Below are 20,229 nucleotides of genomic sequence, written 5' to 3'. Positions count from 1 at the left end.
CTACAGGGCACACGCCCCCTCCTGCATCCTCACACGTGCACTGCAGGGCACACGCCCTCTTGCACACTCATACACACAGTGCAGTGCAAACACACCCCCCTTGTACACCTACGCAGGTGCTGCAGTGCACACGCACCCAAGCACGCCCACTCAAGTGCACACCAACCACTAGCACGCTCACGCACACGTTGCAGTGCACACACTCCCCCTTGCACACCCACGTGGGCTGTAGTGCATACATCCCCCTTGCACACTCATACACACAGTGCAGACACACCCCCCTTGTACACCTACGCACGTGCTGCAGTGCACACGCACCCAAGCACACCCACCACTTGCACGCTCACGCACACGTTGCAGTGCACACACCCCCCCTTGCACACCCACATGGGCTGTAGCGCACACACCCCCCTTGCACACTCATACACCGCAGTGCGCGACCCCCCCGAACACACACGTGCCGCCGTGCACACCCGCCCCGCTTGCACACTCACGCAGACGCTGCAGGGCACGTTCACCCCTCGCACACCCCCCGTTGCACACGCGCCCCCCTTGCACGCTCACTCGCGCGCGCGCCGCAGTGCGCACGCGCGTGCCCCATGTTACCGCGCGCGCGCGCCGACACGCGGCACCCAACATGGCGGCGGCGCCGGGGTCTCGGCCCCGCCCCCTGGGTGTGGCGCGGCACGGCGCTGACCTTCCCAACATGGTGGCGCCCGCGGGTCACGCCCGCCGCGCGCGGGGCCGGGGCGGGGCGGCGCGGCGCGGGGGGTTGTGGGAGCGGGCGGCGGGGCGGCGGCGGCAGCGGGGGGCGCGATGGGCAACTGCCACACGGTGGGGCCCAACGAGGCGCTGGTGGTGTCAGGTACGGCCGGGGCCTCGCGGGGGTGAGGGGTGGGGGGTCTGAGGGGTCCTCGTCATGGGGGTCCCCGAGGGAACTGGGGGGAGAGGGGGATCTCTGTGATGGGGTCTGCTCGGGGGGACCCCGGTGAGTCCCTTCACAGCCAGAGACCCCTCAGGCGGGAGGGGTCCCTGTCCTGACGGGGTTTTGGGGTGGGGAGGGGGTGTCCCTGTTATGGAGGGGCTGTGGGGAGGGTCCCTGCCTGGGGGGGACCCTGGGGGCTGGTGGAGGTTGTGGGTTTGGGGTTGTTTTGTTGGGGGGATGCCCTGAAGCAGGACTGGGGTGCTGGGGGGGAGGCCCTTCCTTGAGGGGGGTCCCTGTTACCAGGGGACCCTGCAGTGTTGGTTGGGGTGTCCCTGCCAAGCGGGTGCTCTGGGGGGGGCTCTGGGGAGGGGTCCCCAGGGCCGGCGGGCGAGGGGCCGGTGCCAGCGGCACACCCTGGTGCGGCCACATGTCAGGCGGCTCCCGAAAACCTGCTCCTGGGGGGCTGGTTGGCTTTGCTGGGGGGGTACGGGGGGGTCCCTTCCCATTCCTCGTGTCCCACTGCTGCTCGGTTCCCAGCACGTCACCCGGCTTCTCAGCGACCAGCAGGTACATGTGATATTATCAGCAGGTGAGCTGCTCTCTTAGGTCAGGCTTAAATAAACCAGGAGTGGAATCCCCTGTGTCTGGTTCAACCTGTAGCGGCTCCAATACTCCGCTGAAGCTCCAGAGTGCACTTTGGTACAGACTGTGCTGCCTGCGGACAAGACTTAATTACCGTTAGGTGATGTAATGACTTGCCTGTAAGGGCTGGATGCTTCACTCTGTGTGAGCAGCTGAGCCCGTGTACAAGGTAATAACCATGTTAGGTACAGGTGTTTGTAACTTCGTGTGCTCTGAGTCAAGTCACACCCTTTCTGTCAACGCTGGACTAGTTTTGGGATGGGCACTGTGATGCTCAAACCTAAATTCACCTGGGAGAAAAGGTCTTTGAATATCAAGGATGTGCTACAATCACAGCTTTGCCGTGTGTGTGAAGCTACGTTGTTATGTTTTTGGAGCCGAATCCTCCAGCAGGCTGTAGCACTTGTTTCTGGCTGGTCTGTTATCGGTTCATCTCTCGGATAACAGATCTGTTACGGGAATTGCTGAGGAGATGCCAGGAGCAGGCTGCAGCTTTGGAAACGAATACACTCGCTGCAGCGGCTGCTTCTGAGGAGTTACAGACCGCACCCACCAGCTGCCTGGAGCAGCAGTGTTTCTTGCAGCTTTCCTGGTGTTCTGCACATCTCTGCAGTTCCCAGCTGGGGTCTAGAGCTGATGCTGCGCTGCCCCGCCAAGAGATACCCATTAAAATCAGCACCGCTGGGTGAAAAGCCGTGTCCGGAGGGAGGAATCGGGAAGGTGTACTCCAGGTGTGCCGGGATGCTCTTTGGTCTTGAAAGCTTGGGTTTGCTTCTATTCAGCTCTGAAGTTTACAAAACACGGCTTGTGGGGTGAGTCAGCAGGAATTTGTGGCATCTGCTCGTGGTTCCAAGCGTTTCGCTTCGCACAGCCGGGAGCAGCGAGCAGAGGACACTCCTGGGTGTACGGCCGCCTTCTGGGAAGGGAGCGTGGATCACGCCAGGCTCTGCGAGTCTGAGTGGGGTTCGGTGCTGCCGCCAGACGTGGATTTTCCTCTATCACTGCTCGTCACACTCTGCAAACACTTGTTTCTCCTCGGAGTGTGGCCGGAGCTCTGCAGAGCCCTGCGGCTCCGCTGCACTATGTGCAGAGTAAATGCCAGAGTGTTAGGGGGAGGCGTGTAGCTACAAGCAGTTGTAGTTCCAGGAACTTGAGCTGTGTCTCTCTGGGGAAAAGCAGAGGGGCCCGTGGGAGCCAGCATTTATTTGTGTGATATTAGGTTGGATTTGGGGAGAGAGGCGGAAGGGACGAATAAACCAACAGCAAATAACATTAAAAGCAGGCCTTTGGCTTGCAGCCTTGAATTGTCATACAGTTGTTAACTGAAAGACTTCACTTTGTGGGAAAGGCACCTTCAAATCATGGAGCTGATTGGAAAGTTTTCTATATTGTAAATGTATAAAGCCTGTGCCTCTTGAAGGAAGCTTGGTCCTGCACCTCCCCTGGCATGTGGGGCTTGTTCTGAGGAGTTGTGCTCTTTCTTTTCACTTACTTGTGAGACACTCACGTTCCTCCAGTGCGGAAGGAGCAGCTGAGCCTTGGGAATGTCTGTGCGTGCAGGAGCTCCGCAGCCTTATTTGGGAAGCTGCCTGCTGGGCACGGGTCAGCACTCCACGTCCTTCCCCTCTCGAGCAACACCCATCTCCTTGTGTCTCCTTGTGTAACTGCACCACGTTAGCTAATCCATCCATGAAATACAGAGCCCAGGCTTTGTGAGAACGCTCCACAAAGCCCTGCGGAGGTGATGATGGTCTCTCTGGAACGTGGGTCCAGTTTTGCCGGGGGGTGGCGGCGCTGGGAGCCTCCCGGTGAGGTTTGGCACAAGCTCTGTCCCTTTGGCAGGCGCGGGGCCCATCGCCGAGTCCTCTCCAAGCGCAGTCCAGTTTTTGGGAAGGTGCACAAAGTAGCTCTTCATCCCGATACCCAAATGTTCACACCAGCTAAATAGGTTGTCTCAGATGCATAGGGCTGGTTTGGGGTTACGGTCTGGTCGAACACGGCTTTGGTGGCTAAGGATGGATCTGCTAATTTTGAAATACAATGCTGTAATATTTCTGCAGAGTCTCATCGTTAGGAGATGTGATTTATAACAGCCCTGCTCACCCTACAGCTCCCATAAGTACATGGCGTTGCCCAAATCTCTGTAGTGGGGGCACACTAGAGTGACACCAGCCAGCAACGGAGCTTCAAGGTGAGCACCTGGAGATGGGTAACGGGGCGTTTGGCACAGCCGCTGTGCTTCTGGGTCAGAACAGGCTGCCAAAATTCAGGAGAAAAGGAGAAAAAAGTCAGGGCCAGTCAACCTCGCTTTGTTTTATAGGAGTGTGTTGAAATAAATACCTTGCTGGTGAATGCCTAGAAGAACCAATGTGCATTTTCTGAGTACGAGCTGTGCCCAGCTGATCTGCCGTCCCTCTCAGGTGGGGCAGCACTCCAGGCAGAAGCAGCAGCAGCAATCGCACCCCATGCATTTACTGAGGCTTTTAGACTCTTCTGGTTTCTCAGGAATCAGCTTGAGAAGTGCTGTCCAGCCCAGTTTCTCAAGTTAGTGCAGCACCCTTTGGTGCTCCCTGATCTCTGTCAAAGTGAAAGAAGAGCCTGCCCTTAATTCCAGTTTTGTGTAAACATTTCCTGCCGCGCCCCAGCAGTCAGGGGTAGTTAACCCTTCCAGGGCCGCTCTGAGCTCTCGCATCCTGTTGCCGCATCCTTCTTATTCCTGCAAGAGGAACTGGCCATGATTTTGGGCCAGTGTGACTGTGCTGGTTTTATGGTACTTCTCTACATTTTGAAAACCTGAAATAAAGTCTTCTTCAAGCTCTACAAACCCTTCCTTGAAGAGGCCTTCGGTCCACAGTGTGAGGAGGAACTGGTTTCTCAGATACTTTAATATGAAACTGCTCAGGAAACCACTGCCAGGGACCTTGACAGTGGCTCACTGTTCAGCTGAGATGGTTTATCAAGTAAGTTCCTTGTGCTGGCTTAGATAATGGAATCAAGAATGCGTTTATTGAGTTTGCGGACGGTACTGAGCTGGGAGTGGATTTTAGAGCTTTGAAGAACTGGATTAGAATCAAAATTATCTCAACAGATTGACCGAATGGTCTGAAAGAAACACGATGCAGTTCAAGGGGAAATGCAGAGAGCTACACTTGGGGGAGAACAGTCTATCGCATGAAGATGGAACGGGAGGAGAAGGTCCAGATTACATCCAAAACAAGCCAACATCATCTGCTTTCATCTGCTGTAGTGAACGTCAAAGGATTTTATGGATTCAACTCAGAACTCTGCATCTTTTAAAATTATTTTTTGTTAACCTCATGCCATTTCTGCATGTGGACAAACCCTAATTTATATGCACAGCAGGGCCTAAGAATCCAGACACTGATTTTAGCCTAGACCCTGCTTTATTATATGATTTTCTTTACATATGCTTTTGCCTTTTTCTCTCCTCTGCATTATGTCTTTTGTCAGTAACTGCTTTCAATTATCAAATTTTCCCTCATCTTCCTGCACTCGCTCGTTAGTGCCCCACGACTTCCCATCACGGGCCGTTGCTCTAACAAACCCCGCTCCTCTCCGACGGGACCAAGCTGGTTATTCCCAGTTTGGGTGGTGGGTCCTGTTGGAGGAGGAGACCCCAGCACCAGACTCTCCTGAGCTGGGTCATGACAACAGCATGGAGGTAAAAGCAGCAGCGTCTGCTCTGTTCTTGTCTTCAGTTTGCAACACTTTCTGGGAAGGAATATACTTATCACATTATCGTAGTGACCTGTTTACTGTGACCTGATTTTGGAGCGCTCACCACTTCCTGCCAAAATATGGGTTCATTGCCTCAGTTTACCTCGGGAGAGCAAACAACACGGAGCTCGTTCACAACCTCAGATTGTCCCGCAAAGCTGCCTTTGATGTTTGGGGCCCCGTGTCCCCGTGACTGTTTGGGCTCCTGTTCTCCCTTGCGTGCCGTCCATCGGGGCAGCAGCTTCCTGCGTCTGCTGACAGCTCCGTTCATCTGCAGCCCCCCGAGTGATTAACGATTAATCACTTTTAAAAAAAGGCGAAACAGACGATGTACTTTCTCCTGGCTCTGGGAATTCTTGCTCTAATGTGGGACCCCTTCGTTTGGGAGGGGGCCAAGCTGGACGGCAGCTCTCTGGCCGTGAATCCCCTGTTTGTGGCGGCCCCGGAACAGACACGGGGACGTTTGTGGCAGCGATGGCCAAGCGGCTGTGAGACCCGGCCTACCGGAACAGTGGGTGTATTATAGCCGGGAAAGGCGATTTCTCTGCCAAATCTCATTGTGCAGGAGGGTTTATTCTTCAGACTTGCAAAGATTTCGCTTTGTTGGTTCCTTTTTCACTCGCTCGGGAAAGGGGCTGCGGGGCTGCGAGGGAAGACGAGCGTTCAGCTCATCTGACGTGCGTTGCCAGGACGGAGCTCTGCTGCGCTCAGACGTCCGGCTTGCAGGAAAGCAGCCATCTGGCATCCTGCTCCCGTTTAATGTGTTAGTTTTCCCTGTTTTTTCTGAAGGTTTGAACGCTTTTTGACATACAATCTAGCTTAGTAAACTGCCGTGCAGTGATGTTGTGCAGTGCTGGGAAGCAAGTGTGGGTGCAGAGGAAACGTGTGTGGAGAGGCACGTTCTTGTAACAACAGTAGGTTTATAGTGCAGCGTTTTCTCAGTACATTATTATGAAATGATTACCAGAGGTTCGGTAGTTAAAGACCACATAGACGCTGTGAAATAAAGTGCGTTTCCATGAGGAGCTGCTTTTCCCGACTGCCAGGAGCACCGCCCTTCCCGTTCCTGGAAAACAAGGGCCTGACTGAAAGGCTGAGCTCGCTGGGCTCACGTCCTCCACGCAGCGTTAAAAGGCATCACGGTTCATATGCTGCAGGATATTGTATCATCATCTTCTAGACCTCCTTGCCTGGCCAGAAGAGCCTTCCAGCTACCGGCATAATCTCTCCAGAGACTGTCTCAGAGGTGACGGGAGAACATTCCTCTAGGCTGTGGAGCACAGGAGACCTGAAAACGTGTGTAAATCCGTCTCCCATTTGTGTTCGCTTCCTACTGACATCGGAGGGTGAAGAATTGTAGATGAGGCTGATCTGTTGGTTTATGAAAGGCACTGTGTGAAAGCTGGTGGAGCAGGTGGTATCTTGGCCATCTTCTGCTATCAGCTGCAATGCCTGAGGAAGATGGGGAGGACAGAGCGCCCTGTGCTGCCTGTGCTTCATTTTGACTCGTTGCAACCAACTCAATGATCATTGCGTCTCTTGGAAGGGATAAGTGTAATGAGTGTGATTATGGATGGCATGAGCCGGGACTAGGAGGTATTTTGGGGGAGCTCAAGGGTTCTTCCCACCTCCAACACCGCCCTGATAGCTTTTTGGTGGGTTTAAGGGCAGTTTGCAGTTGGTGAGGGCAAGGAGATGGATTTCTTACATGACTTTCCATGACGGAGCTGGTGCATCAAGGTTGAAGATCCTTAACTGTGTACTTACACTGGGTTTGGTTGCTTAAAAGTGCTTGAACTGCTTAACCAAACTAAAATAAAACACTTCTTTGAAATACAGTCGCTTTCTGTGTGTTATTGTTCATCATGCTGAATTATGGCAAATACTATTTTCCAATTATATAAGGCAATTCTGAAAAAAGGTTGCCTTATAAAATGGCCGTGTGAAGGCCATGGAGGTGAGAGTGTGGGGTTACGGCCGACCGAAGGGTGTTCGGGGCTGCTGTGGATCTGGGAAAGGGGTTTCTGTGTTCGACGTTTATCAGACACTGTGAACACGCTTGGATTCTTCTGGGTCATGTTGCAGATGACCCCCCGGGATGCTCTTTCCTCTGCATCCGTGGGCTGGTTGTGAAGTTGTTCTGCTCGTGGATCGGGCTGGGTGCGGGTTTTTCCCAACTTAGAGCAACGTGTGTGTAACCCCAACATCTCTTATGCTGCAGGTGGCTGCTGCGGCTCCGATGTAAAGCAGTACGTATATGGAGGCTGGGCCTGGGCTTGGTGGTGCATCACTGACACCCAAAGGTAAGGAAACCCCTGTTATTTGTGGGTTTGGAGCAGGAGTTAGGCCAAGCCATCCCAATGGGGCTGTCTGCAGCATCTTTAGGAATGCAGGAGTGGGCAGAGCAGATGAAATCATGGGTAAGCATCAGCCCAGCCTGCTGCGTCTGGCTGTGAGTGGTGCTTTGGAGGGCGTCTGCCTCATGTACAACACAGCAGCGTGTTCCCCGTTTTGTGCCCCGGTGCGTGGGGGACGCAGGGTCACTCACAACCTCTGGCCATCCTGTGCTGCGAGCGCTGTGCTGAGCTTGTCCACGACATAACCTGACAGCAAACAATGATCAGTGACGTGCAAAATAAAATCACTGGTTGGGGGAGTTCTGCGCTGACTCATTTTGTGGGGACAGTTGGGTATCACAGCGCAAAAGACAAAAAAAATGAATCCTGCGCTTTCAGCTGAAGTGCTTTTCAAATGGCCTCTCTGTCCACACCTCCCCGCAAACCCAAGGCAGTCAGGTTTGGGGTTTTTTTCCATTTCTGGTTGGTTTCGAGTTACCTGTAGCCCACCGAGCTGCGAGGGCCGTAGTGTGGCTGGTCAGGGTGTTCCTTGCCGCGCTGGGGAAGGCGAGAGCCCTGCTCTCCCGTGCTGCCTTCGCAGAGCTCCGCAGCTCCCAGGCTCTCACAAAAGGAGCTGAGTTCTGCCCAGTATGGCCCAAACCCTCACCCACTAACAAAGACGTTTGGCGTGCACTGGGCCCATCCCACCTCTCTCCTCGAATCTCTTTTCCTAAAGCTGTGCCGGCTGCTCTCACCTCGGGAGCAGGCTGTGTTCCTGTGTAAAACCCCAGGATTTCCTTTCTCTCCCTTTGCTCAGTGGTGGATTTTGCTTGCTGCTGCTTACCGCTCTGAACTAACACGCTGTGATCGTGCTGCTGTCCTGCTAACGTAGCTCTTTGTCTGTAGGATCTGCAGGAGTGTTACTCTCTCCTAACACCTCCCCCGTGCTCACTGCTGCAGGTTTCCTCCATCTGTGTAAAAGGAAAAAAAATAATAGAGAAAAAGGATAAAGACGTGACTTTTGGGTTTGCGTGCTAAGTGACAGCCAGAGGTTGTAGTTAACCTTTATTGCCTGATCTTGCCACCTCTTTCCCCTGTTCGTATGTTGCCAGCAGCAAAGCGAGCATGTCGCTGCCCTCGCTCTGCAGATGACACCCCAGCGTAGCTGCCATTCACCTGAGCACCGGGCAGCTCAGCTCCTTCCAAAGCGTCCCAGCTGCTGCCGAAACTGCCCCCCGGCCCCCTCAGCTCCTCTCCCTGGGGCTGGTGGTCAGGACGGCTACGAGAGCCCGTCGTGCTGCTCCGGTGCATGAAGAGATTCAGCTCACGGCTGCTGCTTTAGCCCCGGCTCTCCCACAACACCCACACAGGGTCGGAGGGGAAGGAAAGACCCGGCTTGTGTGCACAGCGTTTGATCCAGACAAGCTTAATTAATGATTTTTATTTTTGGTGAGGCATCTCATTGGGAGAACCGTTAATTTGAGAAGAAATGGTTTATGCTCCTCCTTTTGTTGTGTGAGAAGCCCAGAGGCCAGCGCAGAACCTTGTCCTGCCAAGTGCAGGAGATACCAGATGTATTTGGGAGGCTGACTTAATAAGTTAAGCAAAGGGTTGAGTCTAAGGCCAAGAACTGCTTGCCAGGGATGAGTTGTCCTATGGCAGAGCTCTGTGCATTATTTAGCAAACAGGGCTCTTGATGGGAATGCCAGCACCCAAACAATATTTTACTTTAAAATCTGTACCCTCAGTTCATGCCATGGGATACGGGGCTTAATTCTTTTTGAGAACAGAGCCTTTCCCGTAAGCTGTGCCGCAGATGGAGCCTGCTGCATTAACATGAAGAGTGAGGCAGATTTCCTCCTCCAAAATTAGGACATCTCTTGTGGAACTGCCGGTGCTGAAAGCCAAAGAGAGACAGCAGCAATTGTGCTGGCAGCGGCATCCAGCCAGGTAGCGCAACCAGGGTGCTGGGCTCTGATCCTGCTGCAGCACTGAGGATGGGAAAATAAAGGAGAAAAACAATCCTGTCCTGTTTAAGGGTCAGAAATAAAAGCAGAGGGAGAGGCAGCTCGGTCTTATAGGGGAACCAAATGGTTTCATTCTGCTTCTCAGGACAACACTTGGAAGCACCTTCGCTCATCATTAGCAAGGGGTGGGTAGCTGGGCCCCTGGAATTTTTCAGTTTTCTGTCCCCTCTTAAATGTTGGCAGAGAAACATCTAAATTATTACAAAAAGGAACTTTCTGTGCGTGAAGATGACTCCAACAGAGCATGCCAGCTGGCTCCGGGATGGCAGCCCAGCCGGGATACACCGTTCAGTTTGATCTGCGGTGACTTAGGTGGAGATCAGACCCTATAGCCCGTTCAGCCTCGTTAAAACAAGCAGCTAAACGCTGTGAACTCCCCACCGTGATGAGGGCAGCTGCTCTGTCCCAGCGTTATGGAGCTCTGGAGTTGCACGGTGGGAGGACGGCAAACTGGAGTGAGAAAAGCCAAAGCCTGAAAGTCTCGTCTGTCCTTTGCAATGAGTGTTTTACTCTCTGATAACTGCTCTGTGTATTTGCTGTCCTACCCTTATTCCTCGCTGCTCAGAGTGTCTTTGGAGGTTATGACCATCCTCTGTCGCTGTGAGAATATTGAGACGTCGGAGGGGGTCCCACTGTACGTAACAGGGGTTGCACAGGTAATAATCCACCTAACATCCTAACGTCATGTCTAACTGTTTATCCCTCTGTTTTGAGCAGCAGCAACAGCAGCAGCAGCAGCAGGATAACATAACTGATGGTTTTGTAATGGCAAAGTTGCAATCTCAGCACCCTCCTCTCCTTCCCCTTCTCTGGAACTTGCCCTGGGGCGCACTCCACAGTTTATAGGTAATGCAGACAGATGCTACTTGCCAAATTCCAAATTCAGCATTGCTGTACTGGCTCCTGATAACACTGCGGAGGTGTGCTCCGGCCCTAACCCTTTCCTCGGCAGCGCTGTTTCCATCGTGTGTTCGGTGGAGGGCAGAGGAATCTGCTTTTGTGTGGAGCCACAGCCCGGCCAGGCTGGGTTCTGCACAGCATTCGGCACAGGTTTTGTGCCATTTCCAAAGGAAACCTGTTCACGTGTGGGGAGATTGCAGCTGTGCCTGGCCCCCCAGTTGTGAATGTGCGTTTCCACTGAACCCTTCTTCTTCTGCGTGGAGACAGTGCCCGTTTTGGATGTTGTCACGTTTGAAAGTACAGCATCAAGACCTCGGATGAGTTGCGACATACAGGACTAGCGTTTGCACTGGGAGCAGTTATGAACCGGTGTAATGAGAGTTACCAAACATCCCTGTGACTTGCCAGATAGGAAGCAACACAGTATTGCAATTAAACTCAAACACAAATTAGGTCCTCGGGAGGCTAAAATCCTGCACTAGCTGATTGAAGCTGTGAATGCATACGGCAGAAAATGCCTGTGCACGTCCTGGACGGTGGGATCTGTCTTATCAGCTCGCAGCTTGTGTGCCAGTTTAATTAGGACAGTGGCCAAGGCGGGCATGAACTTGCAGAGGTACATTTGAGCACCTGCAGCCGACGCTGGAGCGACTGGGTGTGCAGGGAGCAGCCCCTGTGCATTCAGAGGTTTGACCTGACGTTTACTGACACCAGCTCCGTGCCCTGTGGCTCCCTGTCCCCACTCCCAATGCTGTTCCAGCTGACACGAGAGCCAGGCTTCGCTTCTTGAAACAGAACCTGCCACGCCAAAGCGTCTCTTGTTTTACCAAATTGTGACCTGCAGATTGCCTCATTTGGCCAAGGTACCTCCAGCCCACCTTTGGTTGTGAAAGCTCCGGAGCTGCAGGATCTGTCCCTGGGTGCCTGATACCATACAGACATGGCCCTGAAGAGCTGGAGACTCACTTCTGTCTGCTTTTGGGTCATGAGACTTAGGAAAAATACAGGGAGAGGTGAGCCAGATCAGGGCGTAGCTCTGCGTTAGTGCTCACCCAGCGAGGGCAAAGGCAGGGCTGCTTCTTGCAGCATCAGCAACAGGTTTTGCTGAGGACTGGGGGTGGCAATGGGGGCAGATGGGGGCGTCCCAGGTCCATGCTGTGCTTTGAAACCGATGACACCAGCCAGCAAGGGCAGGAGCTGCCCCAGCCTTGGGCAGCGTGCACAGCGAGCCCCTGGCTGGCCCAGCAGAAGGGAAAGGGTCACAGTGTTGTTTCCAGTCTGGCTCCTGGCCTTTCCCTGCTGATAAATTGCCTTTAAGCATCATGTGAAAATCTATTTCTTGGCCAAAGTGACTTGTCCATCGGCTGCGTTCTGCACCTGTCTGACATCGCCAGTGATGAGTGCAGCCGTAGCCCGGGGCAGGAGATGTGAGGGGAAGAGCTGAGTGTGTGTTACCTGGAAACGTGCAAATATTTTACGTTTTTTGGCAGGATTTCCCTAGAGATAATGACGTTACAGCCCAGGTGTGAGGACGTAGAGACGGCGGAGGGGGTAGCTTTAACTGTCACAGGTGTGGCACAGGTACAGTAACTCCAAAACATCATTTCAGGAATGCATGTCTCTAACTTAACGTCTGGTTTTCCCCCTTAAGAGGTTGCTGTTGTCCAGGAACAGAAACCAACTGCTCTGAAACTAGTTCTTGTGCAAAACCACACTGTCCTCCTTGGTTCAAACACACTACAGCATGTCCCGTGTTGTGAAGGGGTTTGTGACCTCTCCTCCCCAGATTCATTCTTCTTTTTCTGATGTCTCGTTTGTCCCCGTGGCAAATGAGTTGTGTGTGGGTGACGTGACCTTCAGTGCTGCGGTGCGTTTGGAGCTGCGTGTGACCCCACAGGACCGAGCCATTCGCTCCCGAGGTGGTGTCGAGCATTGTATTGCTTTGGATTGTTACTGCTAGCACGTGGATACTGTAATTCTTCTTGAGTTAAAGCTTAAAGAAATAAGTTAGGTCCTCCAGGCATTGAAATTTGTGTGTAAAAATTTCTGGCTTGGATTGAATTTTGATTCTCTCAAGCTGCTTTCATACAGAAAAAACATCTCTTGTTGTTTCTGATAACACAGTGAAACACGTGCATTTCTTAGACTCCAAGGTCTGCAGCCCTGACACAGAATCTGTCCCCGTGACCAGATCCTGCCTTGGGGAGGACGCTGGGAAGAAACTGCTGTTCGCTCTTGACAGAATTTAACTCCCCGACTAGGCAGCTGGATGCTTTGATTGAAAATTGCTCCTGACAGCTCGTTCTGGGTGTATAAAACGCAGACAGCGATTCTCAAAGTGCACGCGAGGCTGCGGTCGCCGTGTGCCTGAGGCACGTCCAGGTCTGCTGTTGCAGCAGAGGTCGCTGCCACGTTCCCTGCAGCGATGTGACCAAAAATCCCACCGAAACACCCCCCGGGGAGCAGCACCCTGGCTGCCCCAGCCCTTTTGAGACCAAGCGCTTGACAGATTTCACCCAGCGCTTCCAGAGCAGCGGATTCCTCCCGAGGTTTGTTGCTTTGCTCTGACGTTGCAGAGGAGCCGCGTGTGTCTGTGCGTAACTCGGGATGCGAGTTCAGCCCGGAGCCGTTTCTGGACTGTCACGCATGGCAGGAGGGGCCGGGACTGTGACTCAACAGCAGACGATCCATCGCCCTCCTGCTGTTGGGGAACGCGGCTTCACGCAGGAGCCGCGGCACAGGCGCGGGCCCCTTGGGCTCTCCTGGCTTTAATTGGCGTGACCAGCCTCCTTGCCAGTTTTTCAGTTCTTTATATCCATTTATCTGCTCGTGTGTCACGTAATCACAGTGGTCTTTGCGTGGTTGGCAAAACGCATGGACCCACGTCTCCCCTCACATGCGTTTCATAAATCTGTAGGCTTTTCCTTCTGTATTTGGAAAACGTGTTTCTGAGCAGCCAGCCTTCCCTTTTGACCTCATTTTGGGACATCCCTCTGTTGCCTGCAAAGTGGTCCAGGCTGGGCAGTGGCAGCAGAAGGCTGGATCATGAGGTGCCTTGATTTAATAATGCAGCTCCCAGTTCATCTCATTCATGTTATTCTCTCTTCTCACTGTTCATTTTTTTTCCGCTGCCTGTTCATTTTGGAGGTTTAGGCTTGTGGAATTCCCATGCAGAAAGCTGGCTTGACGCAGCTGTGTTACCTTCATTTTGCAGCTTTACTTTTGAGGCAAACTTTTTTCTTTAAAGAGCTTGAGCAAAAAAATCCCAAACAAATTATTACTAGAGAAGCAGCTTTAAAAATGTTTGCTGCAATAAAAAAGCTTAATGTGCATAGGATGCTGTTATTTTTTGAAGAGAGATGTAACGAGGACTCACCTGCGCTGGCTGGTGCTGCTGCCCAGGGCCACGCTGGGCTTTTTATCCTTCCGTATCATTTTTCTAAGCCTGGGACTAACTGGACTGTCTCTGCTCGCCCCTCGCTGTGCTTGCTGGGGCTGGGTGCGGCGGTATCGATCCTCCAGCTGGGTTTGTTCCATCCAGGCTCTGATTCCCTGACATGAATGACATTTGAAGAAGCACCGAGTGTCACGGTGCCCTGTCTGAAATAAAACAGGCTGAGCGCAAATCGCTCAACCACGTTTTGTTTTGTGCAACCTTTGCTTTGTTGGGTGATGTCTGTACTGAGCAGATAGCTGGGCTCCTGTGGCTGGCTTTATTAGCAGAGGCAGAATCGTTCTTTGCTCCCGTTAATTACCGCAGGGACTCTCCTAATGAACATCCTGCTCTGTGCTCTGTCCTCTCCGTGGCGCCCGAAGGGTGGGTTTGTTACGAGAGGTGGAATTGCTGGAAGATGCACCATAAACGTTGCTGCTGAGTCTAATTGGTTTGGGTATTTGCTGCGAGATGAGCCGTGTGCGGGGCTCACGCTCCCGGGTGCAGCTGCACCAGCAGCTCTCACAACTTATGTAGAAGATGCTCGGGGTACAGGGACAAAACCCATGGTGGCCTGGCCCTGTAAGGAGCCCAAAAGCCTTGGGGACAAAGCAGGAGAGGGTTGCCATGCTGGCCTGAGATTCAGTTTCGTGTTTTGATGGGGAGACGCAGCCTGAGAAGCAAAGGTAGGAGATTGGGCTGCGCGATCGTTTCAGACCAGGCTTTGTCAAGAAATAGTTGTGTTGCTTTTGCCAGCAGTTTGACCCCAAAACGCAGCCCCGTGGGCGGCAGGTTGAGGTCTGTGGGCTGTGCACCCGTCAGGGTCTCAGAGCCGGGGCCGTGCTGGCATCGCAGGTACCAGCAGGTCCAGGTAGTGGGACAGGACACAGGCTGCCACTTGCATCTGGTGGCACAGGAGGCACTGCCCACCCCAGATGTGTCCATCAGAGGGTGCTGTGGGACCTGCTCAGCACCCAGATGTGCTGCTGTGGGCGTGCTCCCTTCTCCATTGCTGCCGGACACACAGACATCCCTGTGTCCAGGCTTTGCCTGAGCCCCCAGACAGGACCTGGCTGCCAGGAGTTGTCACCTTGGTGGGCTGTGTCTCCTTATAGCTGGACCCTATAGAGCTCCATGAGCACACATCCCTGCCTAACACACCCTGCAGGGATTTTTAACCCACTTTGCCTTTGAAAAGCAGCCCCATGGCCAGCAGGACCATCTTAATACCCTGCCTTGTCTGGACCTGGGGGTGTTTTTACAGGAGGTGAACATGGTGTCCCAGCTCTGGGACTGACCACACAGAGCGGGACAACCAGGTCCTGGCTGTGGCACACATGGGGTCACCACAAAGGGTGACCGAGAGCTCCCAGCCCCGAGCAGGACAGACCAGTGTGCTACGGCCGTCTCATCTCTCCTTGCAGGGAATGCTGAATGGAGCCCCTGTTCCCCAGCTGCTCCTTGGACATTTCAGACTCTTCCTTGTTCTCTGCCTTTCCTATGTCAGAAAAATCATTTCTAGTGAAAGAGGAGGAAGAGAAAGGTAACAAAATGGCTTTTGGTCAGGGGTAGTAACAGAGAGCCCCCTTCTCCTCGGTCTGGTGTTGGTGCAGTGGCTGAGCTGGTGGTTCGGAGCTCTGTGGTCGAGCGCTCATCAGGTGGGACCTGCAGGGCCTGGCTCAGCCTGGTGGCAGCTCAGCCTGGTGACAGCTCAGCGTGGTCCCCTGGACCATCTGTGCCACAGGGGCCTGGCAGCTCGGTGGTGGTGCTGCTGCTGCTGCTGTTGGGTGCTTGTCTCTCTTCGGACAGGCACCTTAAGCCCCTTTGGTTTTGTCTCCTGTCTCCAGGTGAAGATAATGACGGAGAAGGAGCTCCTGGCTGTGGCCTGCGAGCAGTTCTTGGGGAAGAACGTGCAGGATGTGAAGAACGTGATCCTTCAGACACTGGAGGGACATCTGCGCTCCATCCTAGGTGCGAAGGGGTTCACGTGTCTTGAAGACACCTTGGGTAGCTTTGTCCCTTCTCTGTGGGCTGGTCCCAGCTGTGTTGCTGCCACCGCAGCAGCTGCAACGGGTGATTCCTCCGCTGCCTGCAGAGGTGGCATCTTAGATTGTTCCTGCCCTCCTGCTGTGTTGCTGGGTATTGTGATAAGTGAGTTTTCGGTGCCTGCAGCAAGAGATGTCGGAGTCCTGGGGGGTTCAGGTGTGTGTGGTGCTTGTGAGACTGATGTCGGTCTGCACTGCTGGGCCTGGGCAGAGGATTGTGCCCAGACCTTAAGAGATTAGGGGCACCAAGGGTGAGCTTAGACCCGCACCGTTGTGTTGCTTATTCCAAGTAAAGCGCTTTGCCTTCCTCCCCTTGGCAGGCACCCTGACGGTGGAGCAGATCTACCAGGACAGGGATCAGTTTGCCAAGCTGGTGCGGGAGGTGGCTGCTCCTGACGTGGGTCGCATGGGTATCGAGATCCTGAGCTTCACCATCAAGGTACGCCCGGGCGCGGGTTGCTGTGCAGCACTGATTTTAGGGATCAGAAGCAGCACAACAGAGCCTGGCCCTGGCTCCTCTGCGGTGCCCAGGGAGCTCCTGTGACAGCCCCCACAGCACGTCCGGTGTCCAGGCAGCTGGGCAAAGAGCACCCAGGAGCTGGCTCTGTAAACACCGCTGGGCAGGTGGGGAGAGCTCGTTGACAGCCGAGCCGCTGGGGAGTCCGAGGGGAGATGTCGGGAGCCCCACATCTCCCTGTCGTGCCTGTTTCTGTTTGGCAGCTGACATGGCTCTTTCTGAGCCTGGCCTGAGCACATAAGTGATTGCTCTGAGCTTGGAGCGAGACGGAGCGGCTCATTTGACATGATTATGGCTTCTCTTCCCCTCTCCAGGATGTCTATGATAAAGTGGATTACCTGAGCTCCCTGGGGAAGACGCAGACCGCGGCCGTCCGGAGGGACGCGGACATCGGCGTGGCGGAAGCCGAGCGAGACGCCGGCATTCGGGTGAGTCTGGACACCTGCTGGGCTTCCCCAGAGCAGCCCGGTTTTCTGCAGCTGCACACCCTGGAGCTCTGCTCTCTTGTTTCCTCTCTGCAGGAGGCAGAATGCAAGAAGGAAATGCTGGATGTCAAATTCATGGCAGATACCAAAATAGCAGATTCCAAACGGGCTTTTGAATTGCAGAAAGCTGCCTTCACTGAGGAGGTCAACATGAAGGTGAGAGGTGTCTGACAGCGCTGTTCAGAGAAGGGAACGGAGCTGGGGAAGGGGCTGGAGCACAAGTGTGATGGAGCGGCTGAGGGACCTGGGGGGTTCAGCTGGAGAACAGGACCTGAAGGGAGACCTTCTGATCTCTGAACTGCCTGAAAAGAGCTTGGAGCATGGAGGGTGTTGGGCTCTTCTCCCAAAGAACAAGCAATAGGACAAAAGGAAACAGCCTCAGGTTGCACCAGGGAAGGTTTAGATTGGATATTAGGAAAAATTTATTCCCAGAAAGAGTTGTCAGGCATTGGAACAGGCTGCCCAGGGCAGTGGTGGAGTCACCATCCCTGGAGGGGTTGAACAGACACAGAGGTGAGGTTCTCAGGGACATGGGGTAGTACCAGGGTTGGGTTAACTGTTGGACTTGATGACTTTGAAGGTCTCTTCCAGCCAAAATGATCCCATGGTTCTGTGACTCTCATCTCTCCTGTGCAGACAGCAGAGGCCCAGCTGGCCTACGAGCTCCAGAGTGCCCGGGAGCAGCAGAAGATCCGCCAGGAAGAAATTGAAATCGAGGTGGTGGAGCGCAAGAAGCAGATCGAAATCGAAGAGAAAGAGGTCATCCGAAAGGAGAAGGAGCTGATCGCCACTGTGAAGCGGCCGGCCGAGGCTGAAGCCTACCGTATCCAGCAGATCGCCGAGGGCGAGAAGTGAGTGAGCCCATGGCCTGGCCCAGCTCTGAGCCCGGCTTAGCGCTGGGCTGGGGTGAGGTGGGAGTGAAGAGCAGCTCGTGGGCTCTCCATGGGACAGGCTTTGGGAGGGCGGGAAGTGGTGCTGGGTCCTCTGTGGGGATCCGGGCTGCTGGAGGGCTGGGTTTCCCTCTCCAGGGTGCAGAAAGTCCTCCTTGCTCAGGCGGAGGCAGAAAAGATCCGCAAGATTGGAGAAGCGGAGGCTTTTGTGATCGAGGCCATCGGGATGGCGGAGGCCGAGGGGATGAAGCTGAAGGCCGAAGCGCTCCAGCAGTACGGAGAAGCTGCCAAGCTGGCTCTGGTGCTGGATGCGCTGCCTGAGGTGAGGAAGGAGCAGCTTTTCCCTGCTCCGGCCAAGCACCGGGGCTTTCCCAGGCTGGGCCAGGTCTCCTGGGGGCACAGAGAGGTCCCACACGGTGTTCAGGGGCCTGGCCCAGCAGCTCCTTGGCTCTCTGCTCATCCCACCCTCCTTCCTTGCCTCCCCAGATCGCTGCCAAAGTGGCTGCTCCCCTCTCCAGAGTGGACGAGATCCTTATTCTCAGCGGAGAGAGCAACAGCGCGGTGTCCGAGGCGAACCGTCTGCTGGCTGAGATCCCCGCGTCCGTGCGGGCCATCACCGGCGTGGATCTCACAAAGGTGAGCCGGGCAGCGGCCGCTGGCGATTCCTGCGGCTCTTGGCACACAAGGACTTTCCAACCCGTGGGGAGCCGCTCCTGCCGCAGGGCACACGCAGCTCCCCCCTCCAGCCCTAACAGCTTCCCTGTCCCCCTCCTGCAGATTCCCCTGATCCAGAAACTCACCGGGACCCAGGAGTGAGGCCAACCCGAAGCTGGTGAACATCACTCCATGTTATGCACTCGGACATCAACTGCCTTCAACGCGTGGGAATTCCTTTTATATCAGAGACAATCAGAGTTTCATTTTTAAGCTCTGGTGCCTTATTTTGTAGGGCCAGAAAGATGCATGTCCAATCAGCTGCTCTTTTTATTACAAAGAATGGGAGGGGATTTATTTTGTAATTAACTATATATTGTATCAGGCCAGGGGTTTGGATCCAACCCTCAGTTACAACCGGCAGCTTTTCTGGTGTTGCAATCCCGGTGTTCTGCTGTTCTGTCCTCGGGCGGCCGCCTGGAGCTGGGAGCAGGGGCTCGGCAGGACGCGGAGCGTTGGAGAGCAGAGCTGAGCGAAGAGAACGGCCAGGACCCCCCTCCCTGGGGCTCTCCGCCCTCCCACAGGCTGTTTTTGTGGCCAGCTTTCCCCATCCCAGTGCCTCCCCGTGGTACTGGCGGTCCTGTGCCTCCTGGAGGTGGCAGTCACCCCCCGGGAGGGTGACAACCGGTCACTGCTCCCGTGCTGCCTTCCCTCGGGACGTGGAGGTGGGAGAGCTCTGGGAGGTTGATGGAGCGTTAGTGGAGCGAGCCCAGCTCAGCCCCGCTCCGAGCCGGGCTTGGCAAGGTCCCACCACTGGGAATGCCAAAAAACAGCATTGTGCCAAAGCCATCTCGTCCTCCCAGGGGGAGGTGGGACCGCGAGGCTGCTGTCCCCAAGGAACGTGGTACATCTTGCCCTTGACAAATGGGTCAGAGGGAGATGGGGGACCAGGCAGGGCACTTCTGGGGGACAGGCTCCTCCTAGGGCTGGGACAGTGGCCATGAGGCTGTGACAAGCAGCCGTGCTGGCCGAGGACACCCCGGGACGCGTTGCTGACACCCCAGCCTCACTCCCCCTGCCTCCTGTGGCCAGTGACTTTGCTGCCAAGTGACAATGTGAGAAAGCTTGTCCCCTGTGTGTGTCCTGTACTTTCCATAGTGCCACCAGGGCCCTATGCTGGCCCGTGTACTTTTGCTGCCTGTCTTGTCACCTGTGCTCAGTGTGGCTGTAGCAGCCAAACCCACATGTGAAATCAGCCTGGGGGGGGGACCGGGGGTCCCTCCGCTGGCTCCTTCACTTGGTGTCACCCCCGTTGTCACCAGGTGGGTGCAGGGACCTGGGTCTCGCTCTGCCCTCCTGACAGTCAGTCCCTTTGCCAGGAGTGACCGGCCGTGGGTGCTGCGGGGACCGTGTCCCCCTCCCTGCCGCCGGGGTGGGGAGGACCTGGGTTATCAGCCCCTGGCACTGATGTGGCGCTTGCCGGCGGGCGTGCCGGGCGAGGCGCCCTATCTGCATGTGTGCGTGTGTGCGCCTGTGTCCCCGCCACTGTCACTGCTGTACGATAATAAAGCCGTGTCACCACCTGCCTTGGCTCTCGTCTTGTGCCTCCCGCACTCGTGTTCCCCAACGTGTCCCCA

The 20,229-nt window shown here is 54.9% G+C and overlaps 1 protein-coding gene across 5 annotated transcripts; it reads left to right on the top strand.

Annotated features, from left to right (window-relative positions):
• The first annotated feature begins 785 nt into the window (after positions 1–785).
• Positions 786–20,178, top strand: FLOT2 (flotillin 2). Of its 5 annotated transcripts, XM_082068847.1 has the most exons (12): positions 786–865; positions 7,527–7,608; positions 10,234–10,302; positions 12,059–12,149; positions 15,849–15,972; positions 16,367–16,485; positions 16,878–16,991; positions 17,085–17,204; positions 17,685–17,899; positions 18,077–18,260; positions 18,425–18,574; positions 18,716–20,178. In XM_082068847.1, exons 1-12 carry the CDS (start codon positions 817–819, stop codon positions 18,752–18,754), a joined length of 1,356 nt encoding a protein of 451 aa, XP_081924973.1. In that variant the 5' UTR covers positions 786–816; the 3' UTR covers positions 18,755–20,178. The 5 variants fall into 5 exon arrangements, with proteins under 5 accessions (XP_081924973.1, XP_081924969.1, XP_081924970.1 ...); XM_082068843.1 differs by lacking the exon at positions 10,234–10,302; XM_082068844.1 differs by lacking the exon at positions 12,059–12,149 and having other exon boundaries at positions 10,234–10,324.
• Positions 20,179–20,229: the final 51 nt, after the last annotated feature.

The sequence above is a fragment of the Streptopelia decaocto genome (assembly GCF_964273445.1).
Source record: "Streptopelia decaocto genome assembly, chromosome: 18".
NCBI classification, from domain to species: Eukaryota; Metazoa; Chordata; class Aves; order Columbiformes; family Columbidae; genus Streptopelia; species Streptopelia decaocto.
The sequence above is the reverse complement of the archived record's forward strand: the minus strand, read 5'-3'. Positions and strand labels throughout refer to the sequence as shown.